Source organism: Cariama cristata, unplaced genomic scaffold, assembly GCF_000690535.1.
Source record: "Cariama cristata isolate BGI_N322 unplaced genomic scaffold, ASM69053v1 scaffold1030, whole genome shotgun sequence".
Taxonomy (NCBI): Eukaryota; Metazoa; Chordata; class Aves; order Cariamiformes; family Cariamidae; genus Cariama; species Cariama cristata.
In genome coordinates, this window is record NW_009593826.1 from 17,732 (window position 1) to 34,298 (window position 16,567).

Consider the following 16,567-nt stretch of genomic DNA (forward strand, 5'->3'; position numbering starts at 1 on the left):
GTACCGTACCACAAATGCTTTCAAGCTGCCATGGGCAAAGTGCTGTCATCATTAAACCCAAGTAAGGATTTGCAGTCCATGGATGTTGATGGACATGGCAATGGGATGAACCTCCAAGAGAGTCAAAACAGGAGCCCTCTAGATGTGGCTCCTGATCCTTTGTACGTTTTAGATGTATCTGAAGGCTTCTCCATCCTGCCCATTATAGCTGGCAAACTTGGACCAGTTAGAGCCTACAGCTCTATTGAGAAGGAACAGCATCAGGCAGCACTCAATGTCATTTCAGAGGCTAACCATTTCCCTAAGGAAACATTAGAGTTTTGGCTCAGCCACTTAGAAGATGAAAGTGTGGTGCTGCAGAGACCCAAATCAGACAAACTGTGGAGTATTATTATCTTGGATGTTATCGAGACATCAGGTTTAATCCAGCAGGAGGTGATGGAGAAGGCTGCAATATCCAGGTACAGTATAAATGGACAAAAGTATTCCTAGGAATCCATAATTATCTGAAAGCTTTTGAAAATATTCCTTCTGACTACAAAATTACTGTCACGTTGGTTCTGTAGAGCAGGAAAAGTTTGTCTTCTGAACGGATTGAACCTCCTGGAGTCTTTCTGGTGTGACCGTTGTATACGTGGATCTCTTTTAAAAGTGTCAAGATGTCACTTTCATGACTACTTTATTTTGTACGCAAGAATCTGAATGGAAGATCTTACTGTTTGGTTTGTCAGAAGGTCCCGGGATAGCCAGCATCTTAGTCATAACTGTGGTAGCTTTTAGTGCAAGGTTAAAAAAGCCCGGATTCCTGTACACGTCAAACTGTCGTTGGAAGCAAGCGGTACAGCTGAAAGACGAACACACAGTGTCAGAACAGCCAGGGAGGCAGCCACAAACCTAGCTGTTCCCCATGGCAGCGGGTGGGAAGGAATGCAGAGCAAGAGAAGTAAAATCATGGAAATGGGTAGCAAAAAAAGTAAATGTGAAAGGGGTTTTATCCCCTTTTGTGGTGCTAGGGAATCTTCTCTGTTCATCTTCGTGCTTAGTGATGGCAGAATATTCCAGATGATTTATATTCATTACCTTTTCTAAGTTTTGAATAAATCTTTGGCTGACTTGAAAAATTTATATTTTTTTTTCTGTAAGAACAAATGGGAAATTACTCGGACTTTTGTCATATGCAGACTTAAATCTGTTGGCATGAAAATACATCCAATAGCGCACTACCTAACTATCCAATTCCTCTGAAAACAGGCCTGCTGTAGGAAAAGGAAACCTAAACCAATCTGTATGGAATGGAAGGCGTTGGCTATTACGCTGAATGAAAGCTTCTATGGTGCTGCTGCTCTCAGCAGTGTGATACTCCGTAGCGAGAGACTAAGCAAGGCTCAGGGTTTTTTACAGGAAAAAATGCTGTCAACTTCAGTTAAACACCTGAAGAAGGGTGACTTAAATCCCCACCGAGTTTGGTTTCCCTGTGGGTATGCTGCCTGCTCAGCCAGTGCCCCCCAACAGCATGTACTTCCTGACTTTTGGCCAGTTCGTCAGTATTAGATGCTGGCGCGATGAATAAATCCCGCTATCTTCGTCTTGAAATATCACTGTTTCCAATACTGACACCAAGAAAAGATTACTTAGTTCTGTAGTTTTAGTATTATGTGACAGGTTTTCCTTTTTTGTATGATACAGCTGTCTGGTCAAATGGGATCGAACTCAAATGCTTATGAGCGCTTGGCTTTGGAGGTGTCCCTTTCTTGAATGTCCTTAATGTTTTGTTGCTGTTGAATGATATGCTTTAGAGGTGAAATCTCTCTCTTTTTACAGATGTTTACTTCACAGTGGAGGGAAGATTTTCCCACAGTATGTGTTGGTATACGGGATGCTTGTAGAATCAGAGTCTCTGTTGCTGGAGAGTGCCGTTCAAGGAACAGAGCCAACTCTTGGGTTTAATATAGCCCCTTTTATCAACCAGTTCAAGGTACAAAGTTGGTGGGTGTCTTCCAGGCGCAGTTCCAAAGCCTGCAGCTGTCTAGCTGTTTAGTTTTGGTCTAAACTGCAAGAAACATGAAGAGCTGAAACTCTTTAATATTGTTGAAGTTATCAAGAGAGGTTTATGTGACCGGACAGGGACTTTAAGAAAATGGGTAACATTTATTTTAGAACTGGTGTAGGAGGAGTTCTGTCTGCATAAGGAAGGATGCGGTGTTACTCTACAGGAGTGACTGTGCCCTCACTATCTCCTTCATCGCCTTGCAGCCCAACAGTCCCCTGCCAAAAGGGATTAGGAAGGTGTATTTTGTATTTTGGCTGTCTCTTACAGGCATTACAGTAATTCCTAGAAACTTTTGCATTATGATTAAGTCTTTTAACATTTCACTTTTTAACGGCTATTGATGCCTGAAGTTGTGGTACATCCTCGTAGGTACCTGTTCGTGTGTATTTGGATCTCTCTACGTTACCGTGTCTACCCTTGAGCAAGCCCGCAGAGCTTTTAAGGCTGGATCTCATGAACCCTCTGTTGAACAGCTCCAGCAGAGAAGTGAAGGTGAGTCGTGCACATGTGAAGTTAGAAGTGCGCTTAACTGCTCTTCTGCAGAACTGCTCGGTCATTACTCGCCTCGGCTGAAAACGTCAATACCTGCAGACAAGTAAATTCTGTATCTCTGAAATGGATTGAAACAGTTTGAACTACTTTATTTTCTTACTTCTCTCAAAAGGGTGTAACTGATTAATTCTCTGTATTTTTAGGTACAAATTTGTAAGTCTGGCCAAGTGACTGCCATTCCCTTCTGGTATCACATACATCTCGACGAAGACCACAGCTTGAACACGTCGGATGAGTCCTCACACTGGAAACAAGCAGCAGTTGTTCTCGATGAGCCCATCCAAGTTCAGGTTGGAGATGAACTGGTGCTTGACGTTCAACACCATAAAAGCAACATTAGCATTACAGTGAAACGGTGAAGAATGTCATGTGTAAACTCATTTGTGGTTAATTACCTATGCATAAATTGACTGTTCATAACATCACCGATGTTAATTTATATTAAAGTCTACATTTTGTCTGCTGGTCAAAGAGGCTATTCTGTTGCTTTAACAGAAGATACTTAGGTTCCACTAATGGACTAGAACTTGCACTGTCGGTATTTTCCCAAGCAGTATTGTCTTCACTGCAGCAAACCCTCGAATGCTAGCTCTTGCAGTGGCTGCAACAAGTGGGAATGATGTCTTTGCTACCCCATCATCTGTAGCAAGAAAAAAAAAAACCATCTGGATGCCTGTACCAGCAATAAACAGCTGGGCCTGTTCAGGATAGAGTCCTTGTTTCTCAAGCTGTAGTTCCACTTCTCAGTTGCCAAAGCATCCTACTTAGGTGTATTGAGATGCTAGCCTTGTAGCAGGGACCGTAACGCCCTTCCAGTTGCAGTACCACAGATGACTGTTGCACACAGACAAATACAGAAAGTTGTAAAGGACTGCTGTTGAGTAACTCAAGTTGTATTGTGGAAGGGAAAGCTAGTGAACTTTCTAGAATCCCTGAGAGAATCACTTCTGGTCATATAATGGGCTTGAACTCGTCTCTCTCAAAGTTGTATAAAATATTACATCAGTCACCACAGTACTCCTGCATCTCTTCTGCAGCATTACATTTTGGTATAATGCAGGTAACAAGTTCCTTCTATTAAATTTATATCCAAATGGAAGGCTAACAAAAGCCTCTAACTCTGCATTGATTCTGCCTCTGTAGTGACATGAGGAGGGCTCTTAGCAAGGTGTTTCTGTAGCTAAGTTTCTTTATGCTGTGCTGTCTGCTCAATGTAGAAGAGGCATTTGTGTGATCTTTCCTTAACAGGAGCTGTCCACAAATAATTTTTCTAGAATCTCATGTCTATATGTACTCTTCATTCGGTCAAATGTTTCAGGTGGGCTCTCAGTTAAACTTCAGGGACTGTTGGAGCTGTGGTTTGCTGTAATACAGCTCCTTCTAGAAGGCTGGAGGAAAGGTCTCCCCATTTTTATTTTCCAAACCAGAGGTTAATGACAAAGTAAAGTTTTCTGAAGATGAAGGATGGTGTATCCAGTCACTTTATCCAAGGGGTACAATGTGTAACCAAATGTAAGTGAATTAGAGTAGGACAGAGGCTTTTCCTACTACACAGAAAACAGCTTTTCTTAAAAACAAACACACAAAATGCCCCAAAACAAACCATGATCCCTAAAATCTAAGTTAGTCTGACCCAACTAAACTGAGTAGGTACAGGATATCTTTACCAAAGTGCAGTTTTTTAGAGAAGTGTTTAGGCTTCTCATGCTGGAAGACCTCTGATAAAAGCAAAACCATTCAATAATAGTGGTTGGGCATATTTATTAAGCTTTTAAATTCATTTTGCTGTCTTACTAGTTGCTTAAAGAAAAATGAAGGACATATTCTACCCTTACTCAATAAGACCAAGGGCTGAAAGTGACCATCACTGAGTTTTCAAGCAGTGTGTTAAGTAAGGCAAGAGCAAGCTTTAAGACTTGTGACTAAGAGCTGGGAGAAGATTAGGCATGAACCAAGGGAGGACCAAAGATGTTAACATAAAGGTGAAAGACTATTTGCAAATGAACTTTACATATAAACTTGACAGGTCATGCTGTGGAATACTGTTGTTGTTGTCCACAGGCAGGGTAGGTGCATTGAAAAATTGCTATTTATTTTGGAAATTCAGTTTTATATTTTATTGTGTTTCAAACATTAAACTGTTCCGATCTTGACCCATGGCTTTTACCTTTTCCTGATTCTCCTCCCCAGACCATGGGGATGTGTGGTACTTAGTTGCTGGCTGGGGTTAAACCACAACATACTGCAATGAAAAACTGACTTTTCTCCCAGAAAAAAAATAATGCAGGAATACTGGGCACATGGAGTAACTGAGTAATAATAAAATAATTTAGTAGCTTTCCATAAATCCTTTGAAAGAAGCCATCAAGACATTAAGTAGCTCTTTTCCTATCAAAGTCCCTTCTCTGTACGTTACCCAAGTTTTACGCCAGGCATAACTTCAACTATTAAGAAAAAAATTCTTTGGCGTGAGGTTTTGGAAAAGCTTGAGCACAGCAGCTACTTTGCTTCCAGCTCCTCTCATCCTTCAGATACTGTTTTCTACCCGTGCCCCTTGTACCTGCAGGAAATCGGATCCTTTCTAATAATGGCTGCAGTGGGCACTGAAGTCCCCAGGTGTTGTGAGCTTTTACGAGTTGTTTCCTTTTAGAACACAGCTATTACATGGATAAAAAGATACCTGGAATCAAGCACAAATAAATAGATTCTGATTCTTGAAAAGCTCACAAAGACAAGAATTCTCTTTTCAGTTCAAGCCTTAAAATACTGAAAGCCCAAACTCTTGTACTTGACAGACTTAAGATCCCCTTCTTCCATGAAGAGGACAGTTCTATTCACGTGTCGTTCACACTCTTCAATTACTGTAGCAGTAAATCAAACTGAAAGGTGGTGAACAGTTTAAATAAAATCTTTAATTGCTTATTTACAACAAAGGCAATGACTTGGCAAATTGAAAATGATGATTTGTACTTTCCCACTAACTTCAGCTACAGCAAGTTCACAGTCAACTATAAAATATGCAGCCTAGTGAGTAAGGCGCAGTATTTACATCACACTAGTACTGCAAAAAAAGCACTTAAGATGAATTTACTGTGACAGCCAGAAGTTAAACCTTTATCCTGTAAATGCTAACAGTGCTGAAAAAGAAACTTCAGATGTCACTTAAAAGGTCAGTGCTCTAGTTTGTTGTTTGGGGGTTGTTGGTTTTTTTGTTTGGTTTTTTTTTTTTTTTTTGGGTCAGATTGCAAACATGCAATAGTAGTAAAAGTCTGGTAATGAGATGAAAACAACACCCCTCTGATTTTGTCAGTTTTTGCAAAATAACATTTTGATACAAGTGCACTTCTTGATCTGCAATCTAACGCTAGTAACTCCAGTAGTGGAGCAGGTACTTAGTTTTACCTTAGCAAACGTCTTCTCTGGGGTGGTGGGGGGAAAAAAAAAATAAATAAATCAACTATCACATTGGAATCCAGGCTATACTAGAAGCATATAAATAAATAAATCCAGGCTCCATTGGAATCCAGGCTATACTAGAAGCATAACAGAATAATCACATACGCACACAAATTTATGAATACAAATTACAACAGACACATTGTCACAATATCCTGCTTTAACAGCTTAAAAAAAAAGCAGCTTAAGTGTTAAAGAATTTATTGCAGCTCAAAATAATCAGTTTTGTTTTCTGCTTCTTGACATCCTTTATTTTCCCCCTCCCCTCCCGTGTATTTTAAGGTAGTAACCATCATTCTTATTTTAGAAGGATAGGAAAAAAGTAGTCGAGTATAATCCAAAACCTGTCACTCTGGCTGTCTTCTGAATGTAAAAGACTACGAATTATGAGCCACAAGGACAGCAGATAACGCCAACCGTATGTTCTGGACATGGAATTTTATAGTGAGGCCTGTAGGGAATGCTTGCTTTGTACAGATTCTTTACTGATGCTCTGTAATAGTTATCTTCATGGAGGGATTCTATGTAGCTATGCAGGCAAGGGAAGAAGATGGCATCTGTACAGAAGTTACCATTTCGTCCACACTCCCTTCAGCATTAGGATGTGGAAGTTAGTTACCATCGTTAAGAGGACAACCAAAGTTAATACAAACACTTCTTTGCTAGTGCCCTCTGTAAATAACATTCTTGGAATTAAGTTTTCCCATTGTTAGTAGTACTTACACTTCATCTCTAGAAGAGGGGAGTATTTTTTCAAATGTTTCTTTTGTATTAATAAAAGTCAGTGTAATTTTGACATGATGTGTAAGTGTTGAGCACTTTAAGGAGCTGATTCTTAAATTTATGCAGAAACCTTTACAGTGTGCGTGTTTCATATTCATGGGGTACTCGCAAAGACTCACATCCACTAGAGGTTCAGAATTCAGATGTCCGTTACAGCCATATCCTCTTCCTGTCTGCGCAGTAGGGTTTCAACTTCCATCACTAGTCGTACACGTTAACAGAACACGTTTGGCAAGTACATAAGAGACTCCTCAACAACATTCAAAAAAAAGGTGAGTCTAACTTTTATCCAAAGCTTTCTCTGATAAATTGTGCTGTAGTTCGGGTGACTCCTCAGTGTCTGGAATAGCAGAAGTGTTATAAATACCATCAACTGCCGGGGCCGTCGTTGGTGTTGTGAGAGGTGTCACGGTGTGTCCAAACCCCTGGTAATGACCCATGGGCGAAGATGGCATTGAAGAAGCATCAGAAATTGGGTCTTGAGTTGATGAAGACAGTAGACTTGTATGCTCGTTTTGTTCGTGATCCTCAGCAAAAAACATTTTCCGTGGCTGGCCCAAAACTGTCCTTCCTAGAATGACACCAACGGAAAATACTTTTTAATACTTCCAGCACTGTACCAAGGTCTTTGAACGCATCAACTCTAAAACAGGCATGTTAAATTAGAATGAGTCTTTGTTTTAGAACAGTTTTACATGGGCATTGTTAGCTTTAATAAATAAAAGGCTGTCTTTCCATTTTAAAAAAAAACAGAACAGAAAGGATGTCCCTCTCTTCTACCTAACCCACCTGAAACTTACCCTGAGATCCATCTATTTAAAAGAAAAAATTAAAACCTAGACTAAATTAGTCAGGAGTACTGGAAAGAGCAAAGTGCCAGATAAACCATGAAATCCTCTAGGGATGCAGCCACCACTGATGTGGTGCGGAATGTTCTCAAGGTACTCGAGAGATGGATAGTAGTGTAAAATGAAGCTGGAAATACATACGCTGTCAACAGCTGATACAAATCTCTCTGTTACTTACCAACATTTCGAACCTGTTCTGATATATCTGCCCTTAAATCAGAAATATCCCACATAGCAAGAAAAGAGTCGAAGCATGATCCTTCTTCAGCTTCTTGAACATAAGGTTTATAGGAAAAACTGTAGTGATGCGCAATAGCAGCCAGGAACATCTCGACACAAATGATAAAATCCTGGAATGAGAGAGAGATTGACTTAATCCTTTGTAATTGGAGAAAAATAGTTCCTGCATTTCTTCTACAACTCAAAGACCGCAATTGCCTTGGGATACCGGCATCAGCTACTTTTCCCCCAGAGGTCGGACATTCTCGGCAGGCTTCAGAGCCGTGTGTACTACGTACGTAGTATGGACTACTACTGTGTGTACTACGTACGTATTAGAATCAGTCCTTGCCTGATGTACTGACTCGCTGGAAGCAGGTATTCAGCAAGCAGCAGCTCTGCAATGAATTCCTGCAAGAAGAAATGCGAGGATATCCGACAGAAGTACCTAACTGGGGCGCATTCCTTCTGCCTGACATGTGGATATAGAAGTGTTGAGCATAAAACTCACTCGGGGCGACTAGCTGAAGCTTAGCCCAACTTATATAATAAATTCAGTACTAATCTAGTCTGTGTTAATTAAAGAGAGTATGACAGTATTTGCTTGAGATCAGCTATGTCACCTTACATACAGCCATTCCTCCCAAGAAGTAACTGTCTGCTCCTACCTGTAGGCCTGTAGCCACAGCTTCCACACTTTGCCACTCCCAGGTGTGTTTCTCGGAAATAACACCAACTTTCACCAACAATGCAATAAGCACAGCTTGCCTAAAAGAATTTTTTTTATTAATATTATTACTATCATTATTATTGTAACACTAGTGCCAAAAAACCCACAAGCAAATCTGGTAAACAAGGCCTGTTCATCTGTGTAAGTATGTTTGTACATAGGAAGAGTGTTACAAAACCCTTACTGTTTATAGATTTAGATTTTAAGAGGAGGAAAACAGACTGAAAAATTTGTCCGTGGTCCTGAAGACCAACAGAGAACACAACTAAAGACAAGTTTGTTGTTCCAGTTAGTTACTAGAACACATTGCTTCTCTTTCAGGGTATTACTGCAGCCCACAGAATACTGTTCAGATTGTCAAATGCACTCACTCATTAGCAGCTAAGTGCTAGCAACGCTTAACTAGTAATTTATAGTTAACTTAGAGTAACTTATTTTGAAAAAGTTAGGGGTTTTTTTTTTTTGCTTTAAAGAGTAAAAAAAAAAAAAAGTCCTTTTTTGTTTTGAAATAACTGCAAGTGAAGATTCGAAAATAAGCTATGTTCTTGAAAATCACCTTACGAAACAGCAAGTCAAAAAACCACCTCAAGTGAAGGAGCCTGCTCTGTCCAACATACTAGTACCCTCTTCCCCTCACAGCACTTCACCAAGATTATGGGTAGGTTTTCTGAGACCCTAACCTCAGTAACAAATCCAGCCTTTTTAGCTCTTTTATGATCCACCCTGAGAGGAAGAAGTAATGAGTCATTCATTCACTTACCAGAAGGAAACAAAAACTACCATCTTCACACAAAGGAACTTGCCAACAGGTTGGATAGGGTTCAGCTCTTCACGTAGTACTTTATAAAACAGCACCAGACAATACATAGCAAACTAACAAGGAAAAGAAAATGAAGAGCCTTCAAATCCTTGTTTATTTTGTGAGGGAGTTGTTATACAGCACCTCCTCCATTTAAAAATATATCACAGTACGATACAAACTTAAAAAGCTATGTATTTTGAAAAGAGGCTCTGGATTTATGGAATCTTTGCCTTACTGTTTTAAAGCGGCTTTTTTTTTTTTTCTTGAAATTGCATTTCTGAAATGCATGGTATTGGCAGACAGAGACTGAGGTAATCTAACTCCACACTAAAGCAAAACACAGGAAGGTCCCATAAAATCTTTCCAGTGCCAAGCTCATCTCTAGGGAAAGTGGCATAACAAAGCACATGTTCTTTCAGCCTTCTGTTAGGAACACCGCCAATGTTGCCTCTTTATGAGAGATGAGGCAATGAGTGCAATCTTCACTGCACCTCTGAACAAGTTTCCTATTAATGATGACTGCAAGCAACCCAACTAATGCATCGCCAAACCTAAGGAATCGATCTCCCCTCTTCACACACATTCTCCTAACCTCTTACTACCAAGTTTCTTTAAGCAATCACATCAACCGGGACAGGCAGAACTGCGTGCTGCCGCTGGGACTGTTGTCACACAGCAGAAAGCATACAGCTCCTTCCGTAGCAGTCACCCACCAAACACACGGGTGGCAGCAGGAGGAGGACACCCTTTCCGGATGGGATGTCATGCCATTCTGACTCCTGCTGCTGTTGCCAACAGAAGGAAGAAGCTTGGAGGCTAGAAAGCTAAGCAGCAAGGACCCAGAGCTGCTGCTCTCTCTTGCAACAGCTCATGTGTAACGTGGCCTGGGTGAAGCAGAAAATGATTCCTTTGCACGCTCAGCAAGCCACTAAATGTAATCCCTGACCTCCAAAATGAAACTTTCAAGTCCAGGGGCTGACATCTTACCCTTACCCTGACATCATCTGGCAGCTGAACCAACACAACAAGGTGTCAGGCAGGCCACAATCTCAGCATTGCATGCACCCTTTCCATTTCTTCCTGTCAACGTTGTTACCACCAGCTTTATAACGCGGTATTTTTAACACAGCCACTGCTGATTCTTTGTATGTGAGCTGGGAGGAAGCTACGGGGGCGAGTGAAGTCACCTTTTCTGCAGAGGGGCAAGCCTGCAGCTCTAACATGCGTGGGCCATACCACCTCACCCATCAAATAGTTCGAGGCAGAGAGGTGGGACACACTATTGCTTTGTGGAGCTTTGTAGTAAAATTAACAAAGGTTTTAGATTATCCGTTTTCTTAGTATTTTGCATATATAGTATTTAACGGTAACTCTGATTTACAGTGGGAAATATTCTACCCATAAGCATTACCAGACATTAACACAATTACTGTCAATAGTTCACATAGAAGACTCACATAATACTAATATGACAACTTAAAAGAGCAGAAAGATGTACTCTAGATACTCACTAGCTGTGACATGTTGTTAAGTATAACCAAGTAAGTCCAAGCATTGTTGAAGCTGAAGTTTCCTTCATCATACACTCCCACCAGTTCACAAATTCTGAAAGAATTTTTAGAGTTAATGACTATGTAGTAAAAGATCACTTTCTGGAAGTGCTAAATCTTCATGACATTGATCAACTGTCAGAATCGAGTCTCTTTTGGTACTCAAATATGGGCCCTGGGAGGTCTGCACAGGACTCAGCTGCCAACAGCGTATGGCATGGGAAGTTCGTATTGTGTCTTCCATAAAAGAAATAGCGTTGGAATGCAGGGTTAACAATTAACATAATTTTTTCCATAAAAGAAATAGCATTGGAATGCAGGGTTAACAATTAACATAATTGTTGAATGAATTCATTTTTTTTATTAGACCTTTTGCTTTTAACTGTTAAAACACATACAGCTAATATAAATATTTATAGGGACGTTCTTTTTAAGTAGCAACTTTTTCCACAGTCCCACAGATTTAACAGTGATGACCATCAATACAAAGTTAATGAAATTAAACTTTCAGCATCAACGTGCATAACTGCCTGCTATTCCTTTACAACAACAGGTTATATGATATGTATGGAGGCACGCAGTCAGGCTTGTCACATGCAAAATTTAATAAAAAGTTCAGTTACATGAAACCTGACTTTAAAAACACCCAATTGTTGAAGCCAATGAGAAAAGAAAGAAGGTGGGAAAAAAGACTAAAAATTAAGTGATCATAAAAATGTCTTTCCCACAGAAACAGTACTTCACATTCTCTCCCACTGCTTTCAGCAGCAGGCATTAAGTATTTATTATTTCAATTCAAATTGCCAGGACCCATTTAGCATGTAACACAACGAGTCTGCTTTCAAACTGCCTAGATTCAATACAAAGGGCATGAAAATTCTTTCCAGTGTAATTCAAAATTACATCCTGAAGATCAATATTAATTATTTACGAGCATACTTACAAAGCAATAATGGTAGTAAACGGTCTGACAACAGTGTACTGCAAAACACCCAGTTTACATCTAAATAATAAAACTCTGCAAGAGAAACACAAAATTCATTGTACAAGGATTTAAAGACAATTCACTTATGGAAGTCTCCTGTTCTCAGTAGTTTCACTAAACTTAATTTTTATTCCATGGGAAGTTCAACTTCTGCTTCAAGGACTTCAGATGCCACAGTAATTAGTGTGTATATACGCAATACACAACAGACCTTGACTTTCATAGATACATAACAGGAAACACTCAATGATTCACTACTTTTAGCCATGGAAAGCTTCTGGCTGGGCTAAACAAAGAGGAGGCAATTTCCACTGCATTTAAAGACATTGAAGAATGACTTACATCCATAGTTTGTCTTCAAGATTTTAAACAGCTTTATCAAAATCTCTTAAGAAAGATGCTTATCAGATTAAGCACGCAGAAGCAAACAGTTCAGGGGCACAGGGCCTTTTGTCCTTCACTTGTGGAAGTAAAAGCCATAGGCTATCTGGTCTACCAGCGATTCAACATGAGATTTTTGGCAAATATTCTATGATGGCAAAGGAAGCAAGTTCAAGGAGACATTTTTCCAATACCTTTCAAAAATAAGGAAGTTTCCTTCAGCACCACTTGAGTCAATGCAATGTTTGTAACTAAGTGCGATTTATAGGATGGTTTAAAGCCAGACAAAAACACTTCACAGCTGCTTTCAGTAAGGGTTCATAGTTGATACACAAAATGTGTGCAAACCATAAACTGATTCTGCCAAGCAACAACAGTTATACTACTAAATATGAAAACAAAATGTTTGTATCTGGTCACACAGCTTAAAATTTTAAGATGTCATTATATACTCACTCTCCCATAGCCCACGACGGACAACAACATAGAGGCGGCAGATGTCTCTGCTGATCTTTCGCTTCTATTATTAATACGAGGTTTGGATACCGGTTGGTTAGATAGTTTGAAAGAAAAACCATAAAGTTATAGATGACATAAGCTTCATAGCACTCTCGACATGTATCCACATATATTGCAATGTTGGGGTATTTCAAAGCTATCCACTGTAAGAAGAGAGGCACACAAAAGGTTACACGCAAGAAAGACAAAAGTGATTCCAATGACAACACTGGCTGGCTAGTTCAGCAAGCAATACTTCACTAGACAGCAGGCACTAATTAAACAGGGCTTGAAGCATTTGGCTAACGAGAGCACGATGCTACAGCTAGAAAATAACGTTCTGTAAAAACCGAAGTAAAACTTCAGACTGCACCTCTGCTGCTTCGATTGGAAGCATGCTTAAAGCACTGCGCAAGAGATGCTCTGGATCTGTGACCACAGATTTCAGACTTTCCTTTAAAATGACCTACGGAGATGGTTCCCTACGCATAACCTGCTCCTGTTAGGAGGAGTCAAGATAGAACTGTTTCCTGAAATTCCCATATTCGTTGTCAAGATGGGTTTGAGAACTAAGCTTTCAGTCCGTCAGTACAAAGTTGATTTCTTTTGGTATCTAACGTGTAAATGTTTGTCCTGGCATGTTTGCAAACTATAGAAGGTGGCAGCAGATTAGCCTTCAAGTGGTAGTCATCCCTCTAAACCAGAATTTCAAACAGAAAAGTGATTTTTTTGCAAAACTGTGATTATGAATCACCTGTCAGAGCTTTCAACTTTTGAGTATCACACTGGTGTTGCACTGTTCAATACAACCTGTCCTGCCAGGTTTTCTGGGTTTGGTGTTTTTTTGGGAGGGGAAGTTAAAAGGAGGCAGGTCTTTTGAGTTTACTTTGCTTCCCTGGGTTGTAGTAGAGCAAATGTTGCGCCTTCTCTGACCTTCTTGTTAGAACTACAGGAAGACGCTTCACATCCTCATCACAGTTAAGAAATACTAGAGACGACAGATGCTGCAACACCTTTATGGAAGATGTAATTCTGTATCTAGTAAACTGAGAGTACGGTATTTGAATCTGAGAAGAGAGCTTTCTGTTCAGCTCAGGTGAAGCACTCTAGGAGGACACCATGTATGCAGCAAAGGCTGTAAGATCCAGGAGTCGGAAGAAAGATTTCAGTATGTCTGAAATGTCCCTGAATGGCTGGCTAGAGCTCATTTAATTAGCAGGTAATTTTCTTCCAAAGGAAAATTCTGTACTTGAAATTGAAATATCAACCTGAAGTAGCTGACATTCCCCACAGGAAACAGGTAACGTTTTCTTCCCCACTCTCCTTCACTCTCAAATACTCTAAATCCCAGTCTTTCAAAAAAAACAACCAAACAAACAAACCAAAACTAACAAATAGAGAGCATGCATAAGGGTGACTGACACTTCATAAACACTCAAGAGATGTGAGAAAAAAATCAAAGGAAAAGTTCGCGGAAAGCTGTCCTTTTTGGGGGAAACAGACATATTTGCAATGTCAAGAGGTGATAACAACATGTAAACAGATATCCTGTACCGTCCACAGATTTAGTATCTTGCTTAGCTCTGGCTGAAATCATCTCCACAGGTGACATATTTACATGAACCATATCTGGTACAGCCAACAGACTCTATCCCATAAAAGTATTCAGAAGTGGATTTTTTGTGGGATCTTATCCTTTGCCCCCTGAAGCAAAAAGGAAGAATTTTAGCACTAAGCCTAACTTGGGAAAGAAACGTAAGGCACTGAATTTTGAGACACTACTTGGATCAGCCTGGTTTCCAGTTCAGCTGTTACTGAAGATGGAAGGACCAAAAGCAGGCTCTTGCCGTACCCCTTTCCACATCCGTCATAAAGAATACTCAAGGACAGGGTTAAGAAGGGTTAGCAAAAGCGATCCCACAAGCTCCACAAGAAGAATGTAATATCGCTAGAACTATGCTTCTGGGGCACTCCATAAATAGGAATGCCCAGAAGTTTCTAGGGCTACAACTCTCCATGCAGCATAATCTCTGCTAACTGTGACAATGTTTTCCCTCACTCCCACAGCAAACAGAATTTTATTGAGCTGTTAACAGTAAGAGAACACTTACACTGTCTAAACTGTAAATCGGCACCATCCATAGAATCCTGTTACGATAACAAAAGAACATTTAATATTACTAGAAGTATTCTTAGTCTGAATTAAATTCAACATTTGTAGCACAGGTAAAATGTGAAATGTTACCTTATTATTGGTTTCTGTAATTCAGGTTGAGTATAATGGACTAAGTGTTGTAGTATTCCCCACAGAGAGATTGGTATAGTCATCAGTAGAAATATCCCAGCAATAAACCATGCCTTGGTATGAATTCCAACCTTGCAAAGAAAAAGAAGAATGCAAGATCAAAGTTTCAGTATCTGTACCTTAAAGTTTTACTAGTATAGCAAGACAAAAAAGTTTATCTTTTTCTTGTACTGCGAATAAAGTTTTAGGGTGGACATTAAGTACACATCCCAACATTAAGTTTAGTTTTTCTAACTCTCCTTTTCAAATACACAAAACCCCAAAGTCTTACTTGCAATCTGTTGATGTGGCTTAGAGTAAAACTTTAAAACTCAAAAGAAAAAGATGAGAAATCTTGCAGGACCAAACGAAAACATCACCAATAAACACAAAAATGTCCTACAAAAACATAGTAATGCTCACTGTTTAATTGACTGAAAGCCACAACGGAATCCTTGCTTTAGGTCTGGAACTTGTCTCTGTTCAGTACTTCATTATAATGTGTCCAAAAGCTTGTGAATTTAAAGGATTTTTAGCGTTAAAATCAAGTTCCAACTAGTAATTGATTTCAACTAGTTTCATTTAACAATCTGAAATAGATATGCATATGTATATATATAAAAAAGTCTGCTAAAATGCAGGGCTACGATTTTAAATCAAAGCTCTCTGAAGAGTAACTATATTAATAATCCTAAGAACCAAAACCTCAGAAACACAGTAGACTTTTCCGAAACAATTTTTTTGTTCAGAATTTCTTCTCTGATCCCCTGCTGTACATCAACATCCCACATCTTCTGTTGCTTTCCAGTTCAAAGATCGCTTCCGAGTAGTTTCTCTACCAGTATCAGATTTAACGATTCTGAAATTTCAGATACCACTTCGACATAAATGTCCATTATGCTGAACACACGAACCGGGTTTCAAAATCGGAAATTTAAAATACACTCAAAACAGATTTTACTGACATTAAGTGCTTAAAATTATTCCGTGAAAAAAAACTTACCTCCAGTGGCACAAGCCTGTATTAAACTGGACAATATATATTTTAAGGTTAAAGTTTTACTTTTTGTTAGAAAAGTAATGCTATCACATGTGCACGTAACTCATACACTACTATTATGACCACAGTATTATATATCACGGTACCACCAGCATGAAAGAGAAGCTTCCCTCTCTGCTACCTCAGCTCTCCCCGATGAGACAGAATGACCCGGAACACTAGCTTATGAGTGCCAGTACTACTACTAAGTGTAAAACCTAAGTTCTGGGCCGGGCAGGGGCACAGCTCCGGCCCTGCTCCCACACAGATGGACTCCAATTTCTTCAGCACCGCAGCAACTGTTCGAACGCCAACTCCTACCGAACCGGAAGGAGAAAGAAACCCTCTCCCGCTCCACCTCGCTTCGTTCGCGCTCTAACAGCACCGCCG

The 16,567-nt window shown here is 39.8% G+C and overlaps 2 protein-coding genes across 2 annotated transcripts in view; one reads left to right on the forward strand and one right to left on the reverse strand.

Moving 5' to 3' along the window:
• PRMT9 (protein arginine methyltransferase 9) overlaps window positions 1–3,073 on the forward strand; it is a 20,004-nt gene extending 16,931 nt beyond the window's left edge. The window contains 4 exon segments of the mRNA XM_009695527.1: window positions 1–461; window positions 1,822–1,975; window positions 2,420–2,542; window positions 2,746–3,073. The exon segment at window positions 1–461 is cut by the window's left edge and continues 30 nt beyond it. Coding sequence (XP_009693829.1) covers window positions 1–461; window positions 1,822–1,975; window positions 2,420–2,542; window positions 2,746–2,961 — 954 coding nt within the window. The 3' untranslated portion in view covers window positions 2,962–3,073.
• A 3,894-nt stretch (window positions 3,074–6,967) lies between these two features.
• TMEM184C (transmembrane protein 184C) lies at window positions 6,968–15,230 on the reverse strand (the record flags this gene model as incomplete). Its single annotated transcript, XM_009695537.1, has 9 exons — window positions 6,968–7,412; window positions 7,868–8,039; window positions 8,577–8,676; window positions 9,399–9,511; window positions 10,952–11,045; window positions 11,934–12,008; window positions 12,813–13,018; window positions 14,966–15,002; window positions 15,100–15,230. Coding segments are annotated over 9 exons (1,221 nt in total), but the record flags the coding sequence as incomplete, so codon positions are not given.
• Between the last annotated feature and the right edge of the window lie 1,337 nt (window positions 15,231–16,567).